Below are 24,011 nucleotides of genomic sequence, written 5' to 3' on the forward strand. Positions count from 1 at the left end.
AAGATTTTCAAACTTTCCGATCAGAATGACATCAGCCGGAGGGCCTCACGAATGTCAAAACACATTAATGAGTTCCTCTGGGAGCCACGTAAATATTATTGTTAGTGTTATTAACTGCCTGGCGTGGTAATTACTCCCCGCAGGCTTCGTCTAATCTCGCGCTAGCTAATGACGATGCTATTTGTTAGCCAAGTGTGTTTAATGACACCCCCAAGGTGTGCGCTTTTGTTTTGTTTTGTTAACTTTAAACAGAGATAATGTTGGAATTGTGCTCTCGGGTGACACTTGTGTTTGTTCTTTGGCAAAGTTAACACGAAGAAAAACAAATAATTCAAAAACATATACGAAACAAATGGAAGTATTTATATGAATCATTGAAGACTATTATAGGTCGTAATTACGATGAACGGAGCTAACAATGCGAAATGATGCACTTAGTAGCCAAAACAACAAAAAGTCGTGCCTTTTCATTTCCATCTGGAGTCATATTTAGCGCTAATTAAATCATTTGAGTGGCCACAGAGTCCTTGGGGATTATTACACATGGTTAGTGGCCACAATGGGACACTTTGGACCTTTGGAACGGACTAATTGGGTCACCTTTGAGAACCGCTGTGGACATTACAGATCCTGCGTGGTCCCTTTAATTGATTAGCTTGCGGGCGGCTACGCACGCTTTAGCGACCCTTTCAAGCTAATGCTAGCATTTAGCTAATTCTAGCAGTTTGGTTGATTTGTAGTCCCACAGAACAAGGAGACTAGGATAGGATTTTATTTTTTTCTCAACAGGGAGGCCAAATCATCAAAATAGGAGAAGAGGTCAACATTTGGGCTTTTACATCTGAATCGAACGATGATGTTTTAAAAGTGGGCGGTGCCGCGTGGTATGTTCCCTTCACCATCCACACAGAAATGTGTCATATGGCTTTTCCCATGATTAGAAGACTCATGAAGAAGACCATGATGAAGAACAACCACATGAAGAAGCGGTCCAGTACCTTGGCCACCTTCTTCCACTCGCCAGTCTTCTTTTGAGTGGCTCTCTGCTCCTTGTAGCAGTTGGCAATGTATTCCACATTAGCCAAGAGCAGATTCGTCTTGTCACAGGGAGCCTCGCTTACGCCGCCTTTCCGGCTTCTCCTCATGCCGCTCAAGTCGCGGTAGCTGACCGATTCGCCGCTCCCCGTCGGCCCATCTTCGCTTTCCTCCGCGTTCACGGGGAAAAGCGCCTCCGTCGCGCAGGTCCCATCCGCCAAGCCGTTCATGTTGCGCTTTTTCACCAGCCGAGGTTCCCGCCTCTCCGACCGGAAAGACATGCAGTTGTCCCCGACCTCGTAAACAAAACACATTCTGGCCATGTATTGCAGAATGACCTTCTTGGCCCACTTGGGGACGGGCTTGGCGTCCGGGCCGCAGTGGTGAATGTTCATGATGAAGATGGTCAAGGCGGTGGAGGCCGTGATCATGGTCATGGTGGCAATGTAGTACTTTCCTGTTGGTGAGAGGCAAAACATCTCATTTCACTTAGCAGGCTACAGGGGCGTAAACCCGAACCCAGAGGTCCCGGAAGTAATAACCTTGCCTGATTCCTACCGATGAGCGGAACATTCTCCGACGGTGGCATAATCTCGGCGACCAGCAGTTGAAAAACGGTCAGCGCCAGCATCACCGTGACGCCCAAAGACACTTTCTCCCCAGAGTCTGCGGGCAGGTAGAAGCCCAGCGGAGCCAGGAAGGAGATCATCACGCATGGTATCAGCAGGTTGAAGACATAGAAGGACGCCCTCCTCTTGAGTTTCAGCGTGTAGGTGACGTCGGGGTAAGGTTCGGCGCAGCAGCCGTACAAAACGATGTTCCTTTTGGCCGGCATACCCAGGACTTCCCACTCCACGTTGTCCACCAGGTCGGCTAGGTCGGCGCTCTCCATGGCGTTCACAATGTCCAGCTGGTTGCCGTTGTAGGTCCATGAGCCGTAGGTGAACCTGCACTGCTGCGCATCAAAGGGAAAGAAGGACACGTCCACCTTGCAGGAGCTTTTGGTGATTGCCGGCGAGTCCCACATGATCTGGCCGTCGTGGTGGATCACCACGTTGGTGTCCATGGAGCCCGTGAAGTGGTCGTCGGCACTGCGAGTCACAAAAAGCTCAATTTCCAGTGACGTGTTGGTTTAAAATAAGACCTTCAATAACCGTCAAGAGTTTAGACGTGTCAAAATAAGATGACCCAAGGAATGGCACCAAACATTGTCATCCAAGACTACCACAAGTTTAATAAAGAGGATAGTTGCATCTTTTGCATCAGGACCTACTTGTTATATAGGACTATATCGGGCCTCCATACATAACTGCTCGGTATACGGATGGTATCCAGGCCATCGTAGTCGTCCTTACTCCATTGGAGATGCGCGTCCAGCCACACTTGTCGTATCCACAAGTAGGCCGTCAAGATTTGGTTTCGCTCATCCTGGAAAAGAGACACCAATTGCAGGAAAATGTTGCACAAAGCCAAACAGAGTTGGTGAAATAAGAATGCCCAAAAGAAATGTTTTACCATGTCGATGATGTGCGAGAGCGTGACCTGCAGGGTGACATTCAGAATGGCGTCCGTGTCCTCCACCGGCCTCAGAGCGCTCGTGTAGTTGTCAAACAGATCGTTGAGGAGCTTCTGGGCAAATCTGCTGTGGGCGCATTGAGAGACTGTGGACGAAAACACGCCACCGTTTTGGTGTTGGCACTCCTTTTCATGTTTTATTTGGTTCCATTTTTATGTCTCATTTTTCACCTCGCTAGTTATGCAGCTAGCTATAGTTAGCATGTCCAAAAGGAGTCATTGCTGCTATTAACTGCTGATAATGGATTGGTTAAGGTTCCTCACCGTTTGGACTTTGCCCTGTTATACTTGCATAACACTATCGAAGAAGTCCAAAGTGCTCAGATCAGTAACTTAGATCTGATTCTGGTTCTTCTGCACTGTTTGGAACAGATCACTTTGGATTTTTTTTCTTTTCCTGTCACATTATTTGTACTGTAACTGCTCAGTGTTTGCTGCAGTTAAGTGAATCGGGTGGTTCAGCCGTGGCAGATGGTGGACCGAGGCCTCATCGGGATGGATTGTCCCTCACTGTGATGCCTTTGCAAGGAAAGCCTGACCCAAATCCGCTATTGAAACCTGCGCAGACTTCCTCCATCCCTTGTGCATGTGAGTGTAAAATGTTTGACACACACACACACACGCACGCACGCGAGGGATTACGATTGAGGTGAAATCCCAAACATCTGGGTGCCTGCGGCAAGACCGTTTTGCATGGAAGCAAACCATAAAGAATAAAATGTACGTGAAGCAGACATTTCATTAGAAAGTTTGCATGGTTTTCTAATGAAATGTCTGCTTTGTCCTTTTTTCAATGAGCAGCTCTGATTTAAAAAAATGTGTGGACATAAAAATTGAATTCAATCAAGAAACTTCTTTTGATAGTTTATATCAAGAAAATATATTAATGGCCCTTTATTTTTTTTAAAACCCCGCCCCGCACGCACAAACACAAAAGCAAGCTTACCTGGCAATACAGAGACGCAAACAAACAAGCACAATAAACTTTGCATTTCGGATTGTTTCATGCTGTCAAAAGTGGTCTACCCCAAATCCACAATTATTTGAACTGTTCCATACAGACAATAAAAAGAAAATAAGAAAAAAAAAAAATTCACACGCACAGCGGTGCAGTGGGCTCCGCTTGTGTGCGTTTGTTTGTGGACCCGCACATCCCGGTGGGGCGGGGATTCTGACCGACGACGTCATCACATCACGTCTGACGTTAACTTCAGCACTACGGAGACCTCCCTCACCCCGCCCACCAATTTAAGACATTATTAATCGATCATGTAACGCGCGATCCGGTGCTTTGAGCGCGCGTGCACGTCGTTCGTTTGGCGCCAAGGCTCGCCCGCGCTGCAGCAGGGCGGCTCCCCATCATCATCATCCGAGGACGACAGGTCAGGCTCGTCAGTGGCAGTGGGTCTTCATGGTCTTGTCACGCTCGGACGCCATCTTTACTTGTTCACTTCATTAGGTACACTTCCAAAGCTGCATGATCGATCTGAAATGAATGCTCGTCGTCGAATTGCTGCTTTGCTGTCCCGAGTGGGGTTAGGGTTGCATCATCACCATGGAATGTTGACAGAAGAGTCGCGTCCGACTCGTTTCACTGTCAACAAACTGAAAATGCAGTCCATCTCCAAAAGTTTTGGAACGGCAAGGTCAACTTGAGATTCAGATCAAAAGATGAATTGCAGCTTTTATTTCATGGTATTTTAATTTGGATGTATTAAACAAACAAGTCAGGAGGTCATCTTTATTTTGCAGCCACCCACGTTTGGTGAGCAAATTGGAATGTGCTCAAGTGTTGATTTTTAGATTGTTTGCTTAAATTAAATGAGTTTGCTTGTTTTTGGCTTTGGATTTCTCCTGTGGAAGCTACTTAAGCAAATTTCTCAGAGATCAAAAAATCAATTTCTGAACCTAAAGAGGCCGGCATTGATTTAGTTTTTCTGTTCAAGATCTGACATTGGAAACCCACAATCTTGTTTATATCTGGAGTGTCACATCGGTTTGTGTCATTCAATGGGTGTTGTCATTTCAAATTGGTTCGGCCTGTTGCAAACGGTGATGTCAGATACTTGCAGACGTTAATAAACGCAGTGGCCACCTCTCCGGGTCTCCGTTTCCCTTCACGTCAGACACAATTATTTTACTTGTCAGTGAGCATTTCAGTGCAGTGGTTTCTTTTTCCAGAAAATGAACCCATTTGTCTGTTAGCATAGGACGCAGGATGGACGGCATGTTGTTGTTGACATTCTCTAGCAACAACCCGGCGCCCGTCACGCGACATGGTCCGGTTAAACCGCTCCGGGGTCCGCTTTCGTGCGTCATCTGCGTTCCACTCCTAGTTATCTTGCGTCCGATTTCATGCCAAACACCGACAGACACCTCGATTTGGAGCAGTCGACACGCAAACATCTCAGGTGAAAACCATTTTCAGTGGAAAGTCACATCCTGTCATCATCAACTTGAGAGGTCCAGAGTGGTCAAGATCTCATGATGAAGAGAGAACGAGAAAGCCACAGCAGAAAGGTGAGCGGGCGCTTTCTCACCTTGTTTCGGGCAGGCTGGACACAATCGACTTCATCGTCTTTGTCCGCATCGTTTCTGCCTAACTGGACCGGTTGGCTGCTTGATGCTTATGGTGCTTAACTGGAACTCATAGAAGGGAGCACTTAACTCACATGGCTCCATGTATATTTTGCAGTTCATTTTCCGATTTGTGTATTCGTCTTGAAGTCGAGCCTCAGGGCCAACGCCGCTCTCTGATTGGCTGACGTCTTCATTCAACTCAGCTGCCACTATATCAAAGTGTTTTACAGACTCCAAAAGTTGCAGTCTAGTCAAGATGGTGACCCGAAATAGACCAAAATAGGCCTTTTTTCTTTTTTTTTATATCAGAGAAACTTTGTGTCCCTAAAAGTTTTGTTTTCAAGACATCTCTTATTTCCACAGCGCTTTGTTATAGCTGTAACAAGTTGTAACAAAGCGTTGTGGCAAGTTCTACTTTTTCTGTTTTTGAAAGCTGCTGACCTTTAAAAGCTTACGCAATAAGGATTTTACGATGGCTTGTAAATTACAGCTATGAAGTTTCAGAATAAAATTCCACCAGCCTAATTCATAAATATTATCAATCTCCTATAGTATTAACAAATAAATTGTTTTTTTAATTGCGAGCTCTAAAGCACCAGCACTAAAAACTCAAGACTACATATTGACTGCTATAAAATAAAAAAGCTGAAATTAAATAAAAAGCTTTTTTTTTCGCTACATTTGCAAAAAAAAGTTCATTTTGCTGTGTTGTTTTTAAAATAGTGCAACTACTGACCTTTTTCAAAGCTCGGCTCAGCGCAGGCAATGACCATGCACTCGCTTGCCTTGGCTGCTTTCTTCACCTGCCACCAAGGCGCATCATACCTCATGCATCACAGTCAAAGACTTGAAAGTGGCGCTCGCCAGTCCTTGGCTGCAATCGTGTTGGCGTGCAGGCGCCGCCGTGTTGACGTGATCCGGCATCGTGTACATATCGCTGGCGTCGGGTTGAAGCCTCCCATGCCCAAGTTTGGAAACTTTCAATGTGGTTGTCAAGTGTTGAAAATGGCTTGTCGGTGAACACGCAGTTTTAATGCTGGAACATTTTTGGGGCTCCTGAGAAGTGATGGTTCGGGGAGTACGAGGGTTCCGCCCGACGCCAGCGATATTGTAGTAAGATCCGGAGACCAGAAAGGATGGATGCTCGCCATGTCGCCAAATTGGGCTGAGGAGGGAAAGGACAGAAAGACATCCACCAGACAGCAGGTGAAAGACAACTAGTGCTAAACTTTTGGGCTTTTTCCTCTAAGAAGCAAAATCGAGTTTACACAAAAGCAAAAAGCCTTTGTCTTGGGTCAGCTCGTGACATTATGTAAAGAATTATGTAAGGAATCAAACTTTTTTTTCTTTTCAGCCACTGTGCATACAAAGGTCTTTTTGCAAATACCACATCTTGAGTCACTCGGCCCAAGTTCTAGGCCGGTGCGACCCGGTGAATGAGTTGTTAGCGTCACTGCTATAAAGTTAGCATGGGACGCTCTGCCAAATTGGCCGACGGGTGCAGCGAGCCGGCCTTGAGCCTGCACCAAGACCACCATTCACCAGCATGTTTTTTTATTCCGGTAAATGACTTGAAACACACAAAATGGGGTGTTGGCAATCTTTGTCTGGCTAATCCGCTCCTTGTCTTTGGCTTGCAGCAGGAGCAGTCGGAAGCCACGATGATTTCAGGCTCATACGGCGGCGAGAAGCCTCTGGTGATTCGTATCTCCTTCACCACGTGCGCCCTGGTCATCGTCTGCCTGCCGTTGCTGGGCCTGCTCAGTTGTGTCGTCATCTCGTCCGTCTTTCACTTTGAGGACTCAACCTATACGCACTGCCAGGTTGGAGCCAGAGGACAAAATGTCCTTTCGTTGCTGACAGCGCATTTATTAATATCATGAGAGCCGTATGTATTTATTTCGATTTTTATTATTTATTTATTTATTTATTTTTTATTTATAAGAAAAATTGTACAATTGATACATTTTAGATTTTGATTTAATATATAGTACGTGTGCAGGTTCCCAACTATCTGCCGTCCATCAGCGCCTCCATCAGCCTGAGCCCAGAGTGCCACATCTGGCGCCTGTGCGTAGGCCTACACTCGGCGCCCCGCTTGCTGGTGGCCTTCACCTACTTCAAGTTCTACAAGGTGCGCTTTGCTTCCCGCCTGCCCGAGAGCTCGCTGGCCTACCTCAGCCTGGCTTTCTCCATCTCCGAGAACCTCGGCCTGCTGCTACTCACCTACGTGTCGTCCAACGAGACCTACTGTGAGTAGCCGATGGGAAGGCTTATGCCGGGGGGGGGGGGTTCCTCTGTAACGCACTTGCCTGTGACCTTCCCGTTGCGTTTCAGTTGTCCACAAGGAAGGCTTCATCCTCTTCATTCTCAGCTCCTTCGTCTACATGATCATAACGTGTCGTCTGTGGAAGGCCATCAAGACGTATTCGTTGAATCCCGAGGTAAGATGCTCCAAAAATAATATTTGAGAAAAAACTCCACAAGTCATTGAGCAAATAAAATGCACACATATAGCAGCCACATGATGATGATGATTGTTATTAATTGCCCCCCCCCCTCCCTCCAGGATGCTCGATCCCATCACTGGAAAGTGAGTCTGCTAATTCTCAATTTGAGCTGCTGTGCTTTTGCGGCATTCTTCTACATCAAACACAACTTGTACTGCGAGTCGGGCAGTAAGTATGACATCATCGTGACACGGCTTCATTCCCCATACGTAGAATATTTAAGTGTCATATACTTATATACAATATTTTTTTGATTTGTTCTCTTTTAAAAAGTTTTCTATCTATTTTTTTTACAATTCAAATCAAGTCTCCCTTTTTTTAAATTTTATTTTTTTATTTTTTATAAGAGTTATTTGGTGTGCCACAATTCAAAAGCAGTATCTGAATTTCACGGATCCATTTTTAATGGTTTTCTCATTGTGACCTGATAATGACCCAATGGCTGGCCCGCCAGGTTTATTCCCATCTTACCTTTTAAAAAGTTGTCATTTTATCCAGACACCGGTGCCGGGTCTTTGTAATCCAAACAAACATTTTCAGTTCTGGGATCTCTTTAACGAGTTTGTTTCTCCTTCTAACGAAAGGTATTCATGCGCCAAGTCAGTTCTGAAATATGAATGTCAATGTGCTCGTTTGAACATAAAAATGTCGGGAGGGGGGCTTTGTTTGCGTTGCCAAAACAAATCTGTGCTGTTTATTGGCGATTAGCCCCTAATCCCAAAAAGGGACGTGACATCGAGGCCGTTTTTTTTGCATCGCGAATGAGCTCGGAACGGCATCAGACTTCTTTGAAGCAAAGCTTGTGCCTTCTTGGCACATCACAAAGCTTCAAGTGCTCCGTCTTTATGAGGATGCAATGAAACGAGGTCACAAAACTGTCAACGTTTCCCAAACACGGCCTTCCGTTTGACCTCGGAGGAAATGCACAGAGACAAAGCTGTAATGTCTTAGATGATATAATAATCTCACTTTTAGCACAGCTCCATTTTGACTAATGAGCCGTTGTTATAAATGCCTTTTTTTTGCCCGGCAGGTTACACATTGTTTGCCCTGTTTGAGTATCTCATCGTCTTCTCCAACATGGCCTTCCACCTGACGGCGGCGTGGGACTTCAAGAGCCGCGAGGTGGTGGTCATTTCCTGCTCTGAGCCCAAGGGCTTTTGAATAGAGAGCCCCCGAGGACTCTGGGAAGACCGCCGTCCATGACCGGGGTCGTGGAGGAAGATGGCAAATGAATAATTCGCACACGTGAGATGACATAAAGCACATGCACGGAGGTTGGAGGCCGGATGGCAGCACGCCGAGACGCTTCAATGTTGCGCATCCCGCTGCTTAACTAGTGACGTGCATGAAGATGGCTGTTTGTTTTGCTTAAATGTGCAGACAGAGACTTGTAATAAGTCAAACATCAACAGCTGATTTGATCACAATGTGCCAAGGTGATAGTTCTTCCGTCAAGCTAAAAAGAAAAAAGACAAAAAGCATCATAAATCTACTGCAGAGCAGCAAGCACAATGTTATTCAATTCTGGAGCTGCCATGAATGTATTGATTCTCATATAGGAGAAGAGCATTGTTTGGAAATAATAAAAAAAAATCATTAAAAAGAATGGAGAAAATAAGTGTCATGTCACTATAATGATATATTACACTATATTTCGAGGTTGGCATTTTACTTGTGCAGCTCCGTGTAAGCTTTTACTAGTACACACTTAGTAGCGAGAACACAAGAGTATACACTATCAAGGATGTGGAACGCCTGTCCGTCTATACTCAACCACAAGATGACGCCATTCGATTATTCCCTCAAACGAGTTCCATGTGGCCTCCAGATTGCTAGGGGGCGAGCGTAGCTACTTGACAACGAGGAGAAGGGAAAATGAAGCGTAGAAGAAGATCCACTTGTGCCTACACATTCTGCGGCTCTGTCGGAGTCGGCTAGTCCGGGCAGCCACTCACTTTCTCGGGTCGACGCTGTGGAGAAAGCCAGGAAGAGAGAGAGCGAGAGAGGGGGAGACCTTCCAAGAGGACCGCGTCCTCGCTTTCTTGTATTTTGGATGTCCGAAGCGATGATAATTGAGCCATAAAATCGACTTGAACGCCGCTTCTGTATTTATGACACGTAAGTTTGGGGCGCTTTAGTGCTGATGTAGTAGCAGCTAGTTCATTACCGTCGCGAAACGTCAAGTCGTTCCATTGGACTTGAAACCACGCTGGCCTCGCTGGCAGCCGTCAACGGGGCGGAAGATGTCGATTCAAAGAATGACAATGTTGTGGCGTCTTTCATTGAATGACTCGGTTGTCACGCAAGCTAGCTTCAACTCCGACTAGCATTGGCGTTACGGGCGGAATTGATTTCTATGTCGTAAGCTATTCGACGTTTTTGTTTTGGGGCACCCGAACACTCCAGTAATTGGGTCCCAACAGGATTTTTAATAAGAATGTTTGTCAGCATTCACAGATTGTCTTCTATATTCTTCTGTTTTAGCCTGAAAATCCCCCTTGATCATTTTTTTTTTTACAAGTGGATCATTTCAAAGTGATCAGACCTTTAATTTTGTTACTCTTATCGATAATCGTGCCACTCCACACTTCATACAATTGCCTGTGTTTGTCTATTGTTAAGTACATTTAAATTATTCTTAATTATTTAAGGATTTGTGTGTGTGTGTGTGTTTTTTAATATCATGGCCATTTCATCTCAGTAAGAAACAAAAGCATTTTGTAGTGAGACTGTTGACATCTATGAATGGAGCAGTGTCTGTGTTTTTTTAAATTTTTAAATTCCTAATTTGACATGCGCTAAGTGTGCAAAGCGAAGAAGAAATACAGATTCTAAATAACACATTTAAATTTGAAGCCTCATGAGGAACGCTAGCAACCTTGCCATTGTTACAGAAGTGCCTCACCTGAGAAGTAATATTGTTTCTTTCATTCTTTTCCTCACCTGAGACAATGCTGCCATTGTGCTGCCATTGCTTGCGAGAATGATTGAAGTGCTTCTCTTGTATTTGCAGCAGCGGAGCATTCATGGAGCTCAATAAAATGGTGACCCTGTGGATATTTTGCTTGTGTCTCATCGGAGGAAGCCGCAGCAACAGGCCCAGTTCGCCCTCGGCGGCGGATACGACCGAAAATGGCATATCAGGTGAGCGGGCTTGTCAGCACTTGGAAAAATATCTGGTAAATCTACCAAACTTACAATCAATATTCACAGAAAGTTTAGATGGATCAATGTGAAAAGATATTGCACAAGTCAGTTACGATGTTAGCTGGAGTCGAGCAGCCGGGCTCAAAGTCGGCGTGCGTCTTAACGGCTGGCCTATATGTGGCCCGGCTGAGAATAGTCTGGCTGGCTCCGCATTCTCCGGCGCGCATCAAAACGCTTAGTCAGAAAGGAAGCAATTGACCTAACCGCCATCGCAGCAGTCAATCATTGCCAGAGTTTGGGCCGTGTGAAGATTCCCTTTGAATTACTTGATGCACGCGTGCAGTTTGAAATTCTCCTCCTGATCGGCATGATGGGCAGTGGTCAGTCCCTCCTTGGCATCTCTGGGGGAAATTTCTGAAAAATGTCTGTCTACGCCCTTATGTGAAAAGTTCCGTGGGCTGCCTACTTATTGACTTCTCCCACTGCTAGCGCAAAAGTTCTTTTCTGATGCTGAAATGGATCTCGAGCAGGCTGGCCGAGATCTTTTTGTGTGGGACCACCTATTGTTGACTGACATGAAACGGATGCGTGGAAAAAAAGCTGCAGCGTTTTCCGATGCCACGTGTGGTTTTTCTGAGTGCATCACTCAAACCAAAAGACTGCGCTTCCTCCATATTCTACCGGTGGCATCTGTTCGGCCCGAGTAACATTCGGCGTGGTGTGTTAGCAGTTAGCACGGCTGCTTCCCAAGCAGGCTTCCCAAGATGGTCACCTGGGCCTCGTGTCTTTTTTGCAGACTGTAAATTGTGGATATGACTGAGAACGCAATGCATGCTCACATTCAGCTTTGGAGTTTTTCTTTTCTGCTGTCGGTAGCTGTAAACGTGGTTGTAAACGTGTGGCATGTGGTCTGCGCTGCAGATGACTTGCATAACTCAAGAAGAAGAAGGAAAGAAAAAGCAGGCCAACTGGTTTGTCGTTCTCTTATCTTGCATGCTCGACAGAAGTTTGCAAGGCAAATGATGGGAAAGTCGCAGGTGAACGCTTTCACACGACGACAACTTGTCAGCTGCACTTTTTTTTTTATTTGTTCAGGGGGCGGCGGAAATATGTCGCTCTCCCGCTGCTGATTATGCCAACTTCTTCAGTGTTGTAGGCTTTTCCTGTTCAGTCTGGTATCAAGACTTGTTGTAACACGTGCCGCTGTGAATAAAGTGCAACTGTGCTATGTTGCTAAAGTTGAAAAAAAATCATCAGTCCTCGACTTGATGGTTTGAATTTGGCAATTGCTCAGCTTCACAGTGCAAAACTTCTAGAATGGAGGACAGAGTCAAAGCAGCAGTGCTTCTCACAAGCACATGGCGTCATCTGCAAATGCACACAGAAAGCTGACAAATGCGGCGCATTCCGAACAAGCTTTTCTGGCCATGCAAGGAAGAGGAAGCAAAAAGGAAGGAGGTCCGGGAAGTCGGGAGGCACTCGATAAAGCCACGCTGACACATTGGCCAATCATGCAATAACGTCCTCGCCGTCTTTGGCACAAACGAGTCTGTGGCGATATTTCAAGACAATTTAAACCGTATATGACGACCTAGCATTCGTTCAGATTTCATTCCCGCCGCTCGACACGTCCTGACATTGCGCACCACTTTGTCCCCTGGCAGATTTGTGTCGCATCGACGAGCCGCTGTGCCGAGATGAGAACCCCATCCTCAGCTTCGAGGCCATCCGCAGCATCCACAAGCAGATGGACGACGACAAGAACGGCAACGTGGACGTGGCGGAGACGGACGGGGTAGGTGGCGGCGGACCGATACGCTTCATTAAAAGTCAATACGTGGATTTTGTGGAAATCAATTTATGAATATCCCATTGAAAATCATTCGATACCACGTCGAGAAATATTTGCTAGGCTGCCCAGTGGCCGTTAGCGGCGAGCTAATTTGCTCCAGCTCTCAAAGTGATCTGCGTGGGCGGGCACTCCTCGACCCCTCGATGAAGTTCGAGTCGCCCGTACCTGCGGAAACCCCGATGCCGTCGCTTCACTCAACCTCAAGCGGCTTTGTCATCAAGAAGCTCATAAAAAAATCATCCCTCGGCCGACGGCGAGGGTTCCTCATTTGTGCTCTCCGCTGCTCTTTCCCGGTAGTCGTTTTTGTCAATCATTAACGTGGAGTACACAATTGATGAAACTCTGACGTCTACTGGGAGAGCTTTCCCTCCATGGCGCCCCTATTTGAAACCATCACTCGAGGCCTTTCTATCTTGTGCTGGTGAGAATTCAAACAACTCTTCTGTTGAGTTGTGCTACTTAACACCAGCAAGCACCCGTGTTTTCACGCATGTTAACTATATCAAGAGTAGCACTGAGCATTCCTGCCACTCTAGCAGCTTCAGTAACAGCTGGAACATCTCCAGCGTCTCCTTTGGCGCGTGACACCATTGTATAATACAAAAGGAGCCAGGCGTGGCGCACTAAACTGCAAATGTGGTCACCCCCGCAGTTCCTGAGGGAGGATCTCAACTACCACGACCCCAAGGCCAAGCACAACAGCTTCCACGGGGACGACCAGTTCATCAGCGTGGAGGATCTGTGGAATGCCTGGAAGGGCTCGGAAGGTAGCGCTCTCAAAAAGAAAGAATGGAATGTTGTGATGATGCAACACTTTGTCTCACTCGCTGTCCCGTGCTTGTCATTTGTCCTCCGTGTAAGTGAACAATCTGCGGCTCTCCTAATCTGCCACTTGACTTTTTGGCTACTGGTCAAGTTGCTCTATCTGCCGCCGTGTCGAGCAAAGAGCGGCACACTTGGCAACATCCTCCAGCCTGTCGACACGGATACTTTCGCAATACCCGCTCTCATCTGTCGTTTCTGCCTATTGTGTCTTTCGCACCTTCACCGTGTGCCGCCTTTTCTCTCGCTCGCGCACGTTGACTTAGCGCCAGCAGTTTGGGTGCTGCCGGTTACGTTACCCCCTTCGCTCCCCTCACCCCTCCCTCTCCCTTGTTATGACACCGGATAGCTCGTTTGGGCTAAAGCCCGGAGGCGAACGTTACAGGCGTTCTCTGGCTACGACGCAAAGTAAACCTTCATTTGGAGCCAAGCGCTATGTTAGCCAACTTGAGCGGTTTAGTCTGGCATAGCACGTTTTTCCATAACTTGTCATAAGTAGAGACCTGACAATTTGCAAATTCATTTAAAAGCTGACGTTCCATCACGAGAACTCATGTGTCGCTCGTCATCTTGAGCGTCAAGCTACATTTTAGGGGCATCCGCTAACCTCCGCTTCCCTCTTCCTGTCCTCAGTCTACAACTGGACGGTGGACGAGGTGGTGGAGTGGCTCATCAGCTACGTGGAGCTGCCGCAGTACGTGGAGGCCTTCCGCAAGATGAGCTTTAACGGCAGCGCCATGCCCAGGTCAGCTACGTTTAGCCAAGCCGCCTGGTGTTTGCGCTCGCGTCTGGCTCCTGACTTCCTTCCCCCGCCGTGTCTGTTCTCCTTCAGGCTGGCCGTGAAGAACTCCACTCTGACGCACGCCATCCTCAAGATCCTGGACCGCAGCCACGTTCAAAAGCTGCAGCTCAAATCTCTGGACACCGTGCTGTTCGGAGCGCCCCTCAGTAAGTGGCGGCGCCGCATTTTGTTTTTCGTCTGTGCGGTGCGCTAAAGTGTGATTCTCTCATCGGTTCCGCATACTTTGTTGTTAGCTCAAAAAGGAGGGCAGATAAGAGATCAAGATTAAAAAAAAAAAAGCTGGGAAGAGGAAGTGTTCAGTTCTGGAGTCCATACAGATGTTCAGCTCTGCTGCAATATTCTAAACATTTGCATGGGAAACCAGGAAATATCAAGGCGGCCTTTACGCTGCTTTTTATCTGAGCAGATTATCTGACCACACGAGCGGGCAGGGGCGACACCGGCTTGGCCTACTTTGTTGATGATGTGCAGCGAGAAACGGGAATCTGCACGTGGCATATGTCGCCGTGGATTTCACCACCCGGGAGGGAGGACACAAGCGAGCGCCGTCTGGCCTTGACAGCCTCTTTTAAGCGCCCGCTGCGCCTCCCGCAGCATTTTCAAACATGCGCACAATGAGCGCATACAAAAAAACATGTTTTATTTTATTGTGACCATATTCGAACATCAATTCTCCTTGCATAATGACGGCACAATGCCTGACTGCAAATGTGCGTCCAATCCTGTTTCAAAATGGCTGTCACAATGTCACGCTGTGCAACTTGTGAACTCACTGGCTCGCTGACAAAACGGGAACTGAGCGGTTGCATTTCAATCCGGGGTGTGTTTGAACTCCTCCGCAACACTCTGAAGAGCGACGCGCTTGCGTCGCGGCGACTCGCAGACCTCGTCAACTTCCCGTTCGAGGGACTTCAGGAAGGAACTACTCGTGTGCTCAAAATGAGAGCCGACTAGATGTGTTTGCGAGTTGACTTTGAAAGCCGGTCGTAACCTGATCCGATGCCTCACCCAAATATTTGGATCGTATTTCTTTGAATATTTAATCGTCTGTGCTTACAAGCTGCTCAGTGGGATGGACTCAGCGTTATATTTTCTGAGGATGACACAAATGAGCTTGAGTCTTTTTTTTTTTTTTTAGCTCAGATTCAAAGCAGCGCTATGCAGAGGCTGAGCCGCACTGTGTTTGTTGGCCGAGCTGACGGGAGTGGTGCTCCTGGTTTTGCTTGCAGCAAAAAAACTAAACAAAAACAAAAAAACACTGTGTGTGTGTTTTCCAGTGAAGAGGCACAACCACCTGAAGGACTTCATGCTAGTGGTGTCCATCGTCATCGGGATGGGCGGCTGCTGGTTCGCGTACATCCAGAACCGCTACTCCAAGGATCACATGAAGAAGATGATGAAGGACCTGGAGGGCCTGCAGAGGGCCGAGCAGAGTCTGCACGACCTGCAACAAAAGTGAGTCCTTGTTGATTCCTTCAAACCGGTTTGTCGGCTCTCGCCTTCCTTTTTGGGAGTGCGTGGCCGTCAGTCAGTGTGCTTCCTAATATTTAAACAGCCTTGCGTAACCGATAAGATCAGAGCGAGCCGTTTCGGGGCGAGCTCCATTGTGGCGAAGGTGATTGAAGAAACTATTTTGGGGGCCGCTAATACGACGAGGAATGTGCTCCAGAGCCCGCACGCTGTCTTGTCTTGTTCCTTTCAAGGAGACGCTGCTTCTTGGCGCCGGCGATCCTAGTGGCGAGATGCGCTCGACTGCTGGCGGCGGTCCAGCGAAGCTCAAACACCATCTCGCGCGCTGACCTCATTTGACGAGTTCAATTCTGATATTTATTAGCGATAGAGAATGATAAACAATAGCTGAAGCCGATATGCTATCGTGGTCAAAATCCAAATGTGTGTGCAGCTTTGTGTGTCCATGTCAATCCACTCTGGCTTCAGAATGAAAGTCCAATGTCGCAGTTCTTGAAGCTTAGGCCGCCCGTGTATGTTCCCCTGATCCCTCCCGCCAGCTGCTCTCTTTCCATAGCCTCCGACCCGGCCCGGCTCGGGCCACTTGATACCGCCGCGTCCCTGTAGGGTGAGGCGTTAGGAGGAGGCGGGATTTCCTGGGAGCCTTTTACAGAACCGTCGGAGACGAGGTGTTAAGCGTGATCGCTTAACATGTGGGGGGGGGGCTCTGATGCTAATTCTGCCCCAGCGGACAAGGGCAAGTCAAGTACGGTTCATCGATTTCGCCTGCGAGGTTGAGCGGGAATCTTCTCTTTGATAGCGATGGCCTTCATTCCCACGCCACGCTCCCTCGTGGAAATGTTGCACTGTGATGATGGGCTGGCTCGCTCCGTGCGTGACTAAGCGTTGAGTAATTAAGTCATGGCTGATGAAGCCCTCCTCCTTTGTAAAGTCATGCTCCAGTCTAAAAATAGAAGTGACACACACGCACACACACGTGCACAGGGTCGCGGTAGTACACAAGCACCGAGCAACACACTGTACTGTTCTATAATTGCACGCCGACAGCTGTCGAAGCCTCCAGTGCCATTTTATTGTGAGGCAGCCATCAGCTGAGGAGCGTTGTGTGCCGTAAGATTGCTCGGCAGTGTCCGTGGTGGCTTCTCTTGGTGTGTGTCACTGCCGATGTCAGTGACGCAACATTAGGAACGCCTGCACAGACACAAAGCCAGTGTAACAACTTGAAAAGTCATTTCATGACTATAATTGAGGATGGATGGATTTGTGTGTTTTAAGGTGATTTACAAAATGTACCACATGCTAATTAGCCTCAATGCTGCCCCTCGTGTCGCCGGCAGGCTGCAGATCGCCCAGGAAGAGCACCGCTCGGTGGAGGTGGAGAAGGTCAACCTGGAGCAGAAGCTGCGGGACGAGATCAGCACGGCCAAGCAGGAAGCCCAGCGGCTCAGGGAGCTGCGCGAGGGCACCGAGAACGAACTCAGTCGACAGAAGTACGCCGAAGAGGAGCTGGAGCAGGTATTGAACTTTTAATGATTATTCAATTAGTTGTGGATTTAATCATGGCTGAAAATGGCCTCTGTTGTTGTTGGCAGGTACGCATGGCTCTGAAGAACGCCGAGAAGGAGCTGGAGTCACGGAGTGGCTGGTCCCCTCCGGAGCCGCTCCAAAAATGGCTGCAGCTCACCCACGAGGTGGAGGTCCAGTACTACAACATCAAGAAACAGAACGCCGAACGGCAGCTGCTGGTGGCCAAAGAGGGGGTACGACACTTGCGTCACATTCTCAAATGGACTCGCACTTTGGCGGGATGTGACATACTTTTTGTTTTGCTGTTTTCTACAGGCAGAGAAGATCAAGAAAAAGAGGAACACCCTTTTTGGGACTTTCCACGTGGCGCACAGCTCGTCCCTGGATGACGTGGACCATAAGATTTTGGCAGCAAAGTGAGGCAGTCTGTTTCTTTATATTGAATCCTACTTTTTTTGGCGAGCGGGTGACTGACGGGTTGTTTTTTTGCTCGCCCATCAGACAAGCGCTGGGCGAGGTGACGGCCGCCCTGCGCGAGCGTCTCCACCGCTGGCAGCAGATCGAGCTGCTCACCGGCTTCACCGTGGTCAACAACCCGGGCCTGCCCTCGCTGGCGTCGTCCCTCAATCTGGACCTCGGCTTCGCGGGCGGACGTGCCACGCCACAGCACTTCTTGGTGTCGGACGACATGGACGACCTGGACGAGGACATCATGCCCGCCGTGCTGCAATGTAAGAGTTCGTCCGAGTCGCTGGGCTCGTCGGTGGGGAGTAGCAAACGATCCCTTAAGCACCCCAAGAGCCTGCTGGGGAAATCTAGACACCACAACTCGTGACGGGTCGGACGGAGGTCGGCTGGAGGCGGAGTTTGATGTCTGTCAATCATGTACTGTTCCATTTGCCATCATCCCGCTGAACGCATGCATGTGTCCACCTGTCCTTGATGACGACGCTCATGGACAGATGGACGAATCCACCATGTTGCCTTTTGTATTCGATTCTATTCATAAGGTTTACAGATTTTTTTTTTTTTTTTGACAGTAGCCTGGCAAAATTCTTGAGGTGCCACATGTGCTCTTTGGCCTCGCTGTCCATTTTCTATGCAAAAACCAAAATAATAATTTGCCACTCTTGTAGTTGTACTCAAAACTCTTGTTGTTCTTGTGGTGGATGTTTGGAGGAATTTCCGTAAATCTCCTCATGGGCATTAATTGGTCTTTCTATGTCACTCCTTTCTCTTCACGGCTGCGCTGCTGCTACCTCGCTTGCGCCGCCCGCCCTTCCGCCGTCTTCCGCGTTTGCTCAACTGCAGACGGAGCTCGGCTTTTGGAGCGGCGAGCCAGTGACCTGTGGTCCGTCGGCTCCGATTGTCAGCCCATGTGGAAAAATCTCGGTTGGCTTCTTTCTTGATTGATTAATCCCCCCCCCCTCCCCCCAAATCAAAGTCACTTCCGTCCAACCCACCCCGGCTTTTCCCCCTGCTTTTAACCTCACCAGCAGCATCTAACATCTCCTAAAATCTTTTGTAGCGCCTGTCAAAGCAGCCATTGTGCCTGCGTGCCTACCTTCTTGATATCAAACTTGGTTCCAATTGACTGTCCAGTTTATTTGGATAACATCTGCTTTTTTGAAATAGGTTTTTGTCACTTCACTTTTTTTTTTGGTACAATCTCTAGCCTGTAATTACAATCTTGTCGTTAGGGACCTAAGAAGTTATGTTACTCTGGATGTATAGTTTCAGATTTTTTTTTTTTTAATGCCGATGTCTGGCCTAATAACAAGAGTATGGGTATGTGCGATCCCCTCCAAAAGTATTGGAACGGCAAGCCTGCTTTTGTACTCTACATTTGGCATTCAAATCAAGAGATGAATATGAAACCAACTTGTATTTGATGTTATTTACATGTGCATGTGTGGGTCTGAAACACAAATAAAACGAAAACAACGCAATGGACCTTGCAGTTGCAATACTTTTGGAAGTGCTTTGACGGGCCACAATCATTGTGTTGCAAACAAGTGGTGAAATACGGTGAACACCCCCCCCCCCGCTTGCTCCTTTCATGCTAAGGCCAAAGCTGTGTCTAATGTAGAAGTAGTGCTTTGACGCAGCCATCGGCGTCTTGGTGTCAAGCGACAATGAGGGGAGGAGCTTTATTTTTTCAGACAACTGGCAGGGCATGGGGTTCACCATAGCAACACCTACATCCCGATTCCCTTTCTTGCACATGTAAACAGGAAAGACACCACAAATGGCGGGCGGCCTTTTGGAAAAGACTCCTTGTTTGGATGACGCAATGGTTAAGAAAAAGTCATAACCTTTTCCAATTCAATATCTTCATCATATATGTGTATTGTCAAATGTCATGTTTAAATCTAATAATAGAAATTAGACAACGGATGCAGACGCAATGTTATTGGAGCTTTGTTGTATATATTACAGTGCCCCCTGGTGGTCAAGACAGGATCTTATCTAAAGTCATATTTTTTGCCACATTTTCAAACACAATTTGGTGTGACGTAGAGTCAATTTCCAACCCCGCCCCTTTTTGGTGTGTTTCCACTGACTGGCAGCGTCTGCCGCTTTTCCGCGGTGGATAACGTGCTTGTCGCTTTGTGCCCGCAGCTCCCAGCATGATGTCGCTGCGCCAGCGCCACATGGACCCCCACCTGGCTTTGAGCTCGCAGAGGTTGGTAGAGGGTTCCCCGCCGGAGGGTCAGCAGGGGGAGGGAGCCTCGCACCCGGGTCCCCCCCGTTCCCGGCCCGCCTTCCGAGTGTCCCGCAGTCATTCTTTTGGCCACCTGGAGAGTCTGTGCCTGCCCCCGCTGTCCTCCGCCGTGTCCCACCCCGCCATCATCTGTAGCTCTGGCGCCAGTCCGCATTGCTCCTCCTCTGTGGCCCTTCATCCCTCCCACGTTTATCAGCCTTCCTTCCAGCCCATGGACCCGATTCCCGACCTTGCTTTCTCCGACGTCTCCAAAACGCACTCGCCGCGTAGCGACAGCTTGGGGTATCCATCGCCGTGCGGCATGTGGACGCTAAGCGGCTGCACTCACAAGCGTTTCTAACGCATGCCATGCCCTGCGGTGCGGTACAACCTCGCATGTCCGACCAAGCCCGACATCGGGCCGTAACCCAAAATTCAGCCCAAACCTAAAACCTGACCATGGTGATTCCTAACTTAACTAACCACCGAGATTTTTTCCCAAATGAAATTGATTAATATGCTCACTTTCAGCGCTTTTGGCCAAATATTGACATTCCATCCGATGAAGCATTTCGGAAGGTTCAACTAAAGTCTCGCTCACTTTGCTTCACTCGACATTCCTTTTTGCTTGTTTTGCATTCCTCCTGCTCCAAGCTCACAGTCTTTGCCTGAAAACAAACACCTTTGGATAACCTTTGACCCGCAGGCTGAGGTGTTTCCCGTTTCTATCCGGCAGGGACCTGAATCGCTCGGACTCGGACTCGTCGCTGTCCCTGTCGCAAGCGGGCGACCGCCTTTCGGCGTTTGGCTCCAAAGGCCTCCTGATGAAGCCCACCTCCCTTCTGCACGGTCTGCCCAACGGCGGCGCCCGGCTCCACGAGGGCGGCGCCGGCGAGCACCTGCCCGACAGCCCCATGCTCATGATGAGAGCGTCGACGCAGGTGGAGGGGGCGGCGGCCGAGGCCCACAGCCCCACCGAGTCCACCCGCTCGCTCAGCTCCACCGAGGCGGAGACGCCCTCGCCCACCTGGGCCAAGGGCACCACCCGCATCCCGCAGCTGTCGGCCAAGAAGAGCCCGCTGGAGGAGGACAGCGGCTCCACAGGCGAGGACACGGATTCCTCGGCCGCGCGCAAGAAACACACCTTCAAGATCTTCAAGAAGCAGAAGAAATGAGAACCACTCCTTTTTTCTTTTTTTTTTCTTTTTTTTTTTGGTGGGGGGGGTTAACTGCTCACAGTACTCAAAAACTTTTGGCTGAAGTGAAATTCCACCGTGAACCCAAAGGGGCCATAATCTGTCTAAAAAGAAACATGCAATGAGTACTTGAAATGCCTCAAAATCCAAAACACACACACGCAAAAGGTGACTGCTACCATGCATGACCTAGCCACCGTATTTGACGGAGCATTCGGTACACCGGTCGATTTTGCATTTTGACAGATTTGTCTTTTTAAAAACTTCTGTTACATTGCTGTTAAATGTGCATTTGTTTGTCCATCCTGAAATTGAATTCAAAAACTGCTCACTTTCTGCCAGGTGGATGTGTGTGTTGGGTCTGACGCATTGTCACAGGTATTTTTCAATGGCAGTCTCGAAGGGAAACAAACCACGCATGTCTTTGCTTTGAATCCTGGCAATTTTATAAAATCTTATCACAGACTCCTTGAATGACTCTAAAGGGCTCGTTTTGGTCCAGTGGGAGTTTCACTCCTTTTTTGGGGGGGTGGGGGCTGGGGGGGGCTTGTACCAGACTATACGGCGGTGTTGGGTCTGTTTGTGTTTCTTTGCTATTTTATGTTCTCAATTGAAACGCGTTATTTATTGGAATACACATCTTATGACATCAGAAGAGAAGACATGTTACCAAAAAAAATGTAAGAGTCCTTTTTTTATTATATATATAAATATATATATATATATATATATATATATATATATATCCATTAGCTTTTTATTGTACGAACAGGATCGCATTGTATTACCATTGCAACCGAGGGCCTTCTTAGAATCGTTTTATTTCGCACTCGCCTGACCAAGGCATCACTTTTTTTTTTGCAGCATCCCAGCAACCCAAGTGTTCAAGAATGCTGAATTTCAATGTTTGTTGCCTGCGCCATCAAATGTGGGCGTTTGATTCACCGTGAAAAAGTTTTGCAGCTTGAATTTCTCATATCTTTTTGTTAGTGTTTTTTGTGTGCGTGTATTTACGATAGTGTGTAGGCCGTTGATGTGTAGTAGGTATTGGAAAAGGGCTAAAAATCCACAATTTGGTACCAATCCACCCAAATTGCGAAGCAGGAGACCAAGGATCCCACATTAAAGTGCCAAATATTTGTTGGCTGGCTCAACACCGGAAGGCTGCTGGGCCAGCCGCAAATCTTTCGTCTCGTATGTTTACATTTGTCAAGAGGCCTCACGCGACTATGCAGCAGTACTTTCAGCTTCAAAGTTCTCACCCAGCAAACAATAATCGGCCGAATTCTCAAGATGCGGGTTTGAGGATTTGACTAAAGGCTGCTTTTGGCTTATTTCCAATTTGGCAACGTCTTTTGCACGCCAACTGTCCCGTAGGAAATCCTGAATGTTTGTTGTTGTTGATGCATGTCAAAGTGCTGCAACTATACCCCGCCGCCCTTTTCTCACTTTTTACCTTTTGACTTCTATTTATGACATCCCCACCGTCTATTTGTACAGAAACAACTTTTTGCATCTTCCGTGATAGTCTTTTATGGCACTCTTGCATGAAAGCAATAAACTATTTTAGACAAAAAAAACCCACACTTTTTTTTTGTTTGTGCTGCTTCATTACAAACCCAATAAGATATATATAAAAAAAACTTGTCCGTTTTTCATCCCCACGGAAAGCGTGCTGCTTGATGAAGTGTGCTCTATTTTGGTCTGGTGCATTTGTCTGCGGATAATTTGCTTGACAGCGGCGCACCGCGAGAGCATGTTGAAATATGCCTTCGTAAAGGCACACGGCAGCTTTAAAAAGAACATTAGGTGCTTTGTTGGAAGTGCAACTCAAGCGCTTTGTAGGATTATTTACACACTTTAGCACAAGCGTTTGTTTGATAAAAAGGTTACAAGTTAAATTTAGATTCAAGGCTTGTGTTTGGTTGCAGAGCACATTCTAAATAAACCTCAGTGCTGTCTTGAAATTTATTTTACAGCCTTAGCCCTGGGTTGAAAACCTCCAGCTGTCTTTAAATATTTAACTCGAACTAAACGGACCCGGAGATCACAACTTTTAAGGATTACAATACTTTTCTAGCGCTGAGGGGTAATACCAGTGTTAACCACACGAGGGCGGACTTTATTATTATTTTTTTTTCACCTGCGGCTCCCGCGCGAGGAAGAGGTGTCGTCATGCCGTGACCTCCGGAACGCCGTCTCAGGAGTACACAACAAAAGTGTTTCCCCTCCAAAGTTGGTTTTAAAGTTGATGAAGGTTTCGACAGAACATGGAGATATGCGAACTTGGACATAAGCGACGCGCACTCGTCTGACAAATTCTTAATTGGACAAATTGCAATGGAGTCGCCAGCCGGGGGAAGTGTCAACAGGTGAGTGAGCCAGCCTCTTATTCGATGACGTTTTTGTTTTAAAATATTAAAAAGAGTTTTTGAACTTTATGCCGTCTTTCAAGGGAATTGTGATGCGAGAGGGCATTTTGAGGGAAAATTACCTTTTTGTTTTGTGCTTGAATCTTTTCTCTCCGCATTTGACACGGAATTGCGCTCGAGCTACGTATCATGCGCAGCACGAATTTATGTATTTTTTTTATTTAAAATGTATTTATTATTTGAAATTAAAAGCCCAGTTTTACCCTGCTTTGAAAGCCTGAAATGAAAAAAAGATTTCAACCTAACCCTGAGCCTATCTTGGAGCCTTTATCTGTATGAAGGCTAGAGTTGAGTGTTGTGAATGTTCTTTTGTACATTGCCCGTTAGGTGGCGCTGCTGCCCTTGTGTTCTTGGCC

The 24,011-nt window shown here is 47.5% G+C and overlaps 4 protein-coding genes across 17 annotated transcripts in view; 3 read left to right on the plus strand and 1 right to left on the minus strand.

Moving 5' to 3' along the window:
* Positions 1–750: 750 nt before the first annotated feature.
* On the minus strand, positions 751–9,922 carry LOC148395435 (neuronal acetylcholine receptor subunit alpha-10-like). Of its 3 annotated transcripts, XM_088381576.1 has the most exons (9): positions 9,659–9,922; positions 8,172–9,159; positions 5,927–7,595; positions 5,151–5,250; positions 3,714–4,986; positions 2,551–2,696; positions 2,309–2,463; positions 1,594–2,126; positions 751–1,492 (listed from the first exon to the last, which is right to left on the minus strand). In XM_088381576.1, exons 5-9 carry the CDS (start codon positions 3,796–3,798, stop codon positions 918–920), a joined length of 1,494 nt encoding a protein of 497 aa, XP_088237702.1. In that variant the 5' UTR covers positions 3,799–4,986; positions 5,151–5,250; positions 5,927–7,595; positions 8,172–9,159; positions 9,659–9,922; the 3' UTR covers positions 751–917. The 3 variants fall into 3 exon arrangements, with proteins under 3 accessions (XP_088237702.1, XP_088237703.1, XP_088237704.1); XM_088381577.1 differs by lacking the exons at positions 5,151–5,250; positions 5,927–7,595; positions 8,172–9,159; positions 9,659–9,922 and having other exon boundaries at positions 3,557–3,803; XM_088381578.1 differs by lacking the exons at positions 3,714–4,986; positions 5,151–5,250; positions 5,927–7,595; positions 8,172–9,159; positions 9,659–9,922 and adding an exon at positions 3,122–3,224.
* LOC148395436 (acyltransferase PGAP2-like) lies at positions 3,042–9,181 on the plus strand. Of its 6 annotated transcripts, XM_088381581.1 has the most exons (7): positions 5,863–6,396; positions 6,545–6,752; positions 6,831–7,013; positions 7,193–7,442; positions 7,528–7,634; positions 7,760–7,868; positions 8,734–9,181. In XM_088381581.1, exons 2-7 carry the CDS (start codon positions 6,660–6,662, stop codon positions 8,862–8,864), a joined length of 873 nt encoding a protein of 290 aa, XP_088237707.1. In that variant the 5' UTR covers positions 5,863–6,396; positions 6,545–6,659; the 3' UTR covers positions 8,865–9,181. The 6 variants fall into 6 exon arrangements, with proteins under 6 accessions (XP_088237711.1, XP_088237713.1, XP_088237712.1 ...); XM_088381585.1 differs by lacking the exons at positions 5,863–6,396; positions 6,545–6,752 and adding an exon at positions 3,042–3,198; XM_088381587.1 differs by lacking the exons at positions 5,863–6,396; positions 6,545–6,752 and adding an exon at positions 3,833–3,992.
* Positions 9,613–22,804, plus strand: stim1a (stromal interaction molecule 1a). 4 transcript variants are annotated; one of them, XM_088381571.1, is made up of 14 exons: positions 9,613–9,821; positions 10,720–10,847; positions 12,515–12,645; positions 13,355–13,469; positions 14,158–14,269; positions 14,357–14,472; positions 15,604–15,781; positions 17,134–17,311; positions 17,389–17,556; positions 17,639–17,739; positions 17,825–18,054; positions 18,635–18,715; positions 19,946–20,330; positions 20,764–22,804. In XM_088381571.1, the coding sequence occupies exons 2-14, from the start codon at positions 10,730–10,732 to the stop codon at positions 21,200–21,202; spliced, it is 2,352 nt and encodes a 783-aa protein (XP_088237697.1). In that variant the 5' UTR covers positions 9,613–9,821; positions 10,720–10,729; the 3' UTR covers positions 21,203–22,804. The 4 variants fall into 4 exon arrangements, with proteins under 4 accessions (XP_088237697.1, XP_088237696.1, XP_088237698.1 ...); XM_088381570.1 differs by having other exon boundaries at positions 9,614–9,821; positions 10,717–10,847; XM_088381572.1 differs by having other exon boundaries at positions 9,618–9,821; positions 10,717–10,847; positions 19,946–20,009.
* Positions 22,805–23,379: 575 nt separating this feature from the next.
* The window catches only part of robo2 (roundabout, axon guidance receptor, homolog 2 (Drosophila)), a 155,782-nt gene continuing 155,150 nt past the window's right edge, over positions 23,380–24,011 (plus strand). For 3 of the 4 annotated variants that reach the window (XM_088379986.1, XM_088379989.1, XM_088379987.1), the window contains exon 1: positions 23,381–23,595. The gene's annotated coding sequence lies outside the window, so the exon portion shown is untranslated. Of the gene's footprint in view, positions 23,596–24,011 lie in introns of all 4 variants that reach the window. The other variant, XM_088379990.1, reaches the window with a different exon arrangement.

The sequence above is a fragment of the Syngnathus floridae genome, chromosome 7, assembly GCF_059516105.1.
Source record: "Syngnathus floridae isolate MCC-2025c chromosome 7, RoL_Sflo_1.0, whole genome shotgun sequence".
Taxonomy (NCBI): domain Eukaryota; kingdom Metazoa; phylum Chordata; class Actinopteri; order Syngnathiformes; family Syngnathidae; genus Syngnathus; species Syngnathus floridae.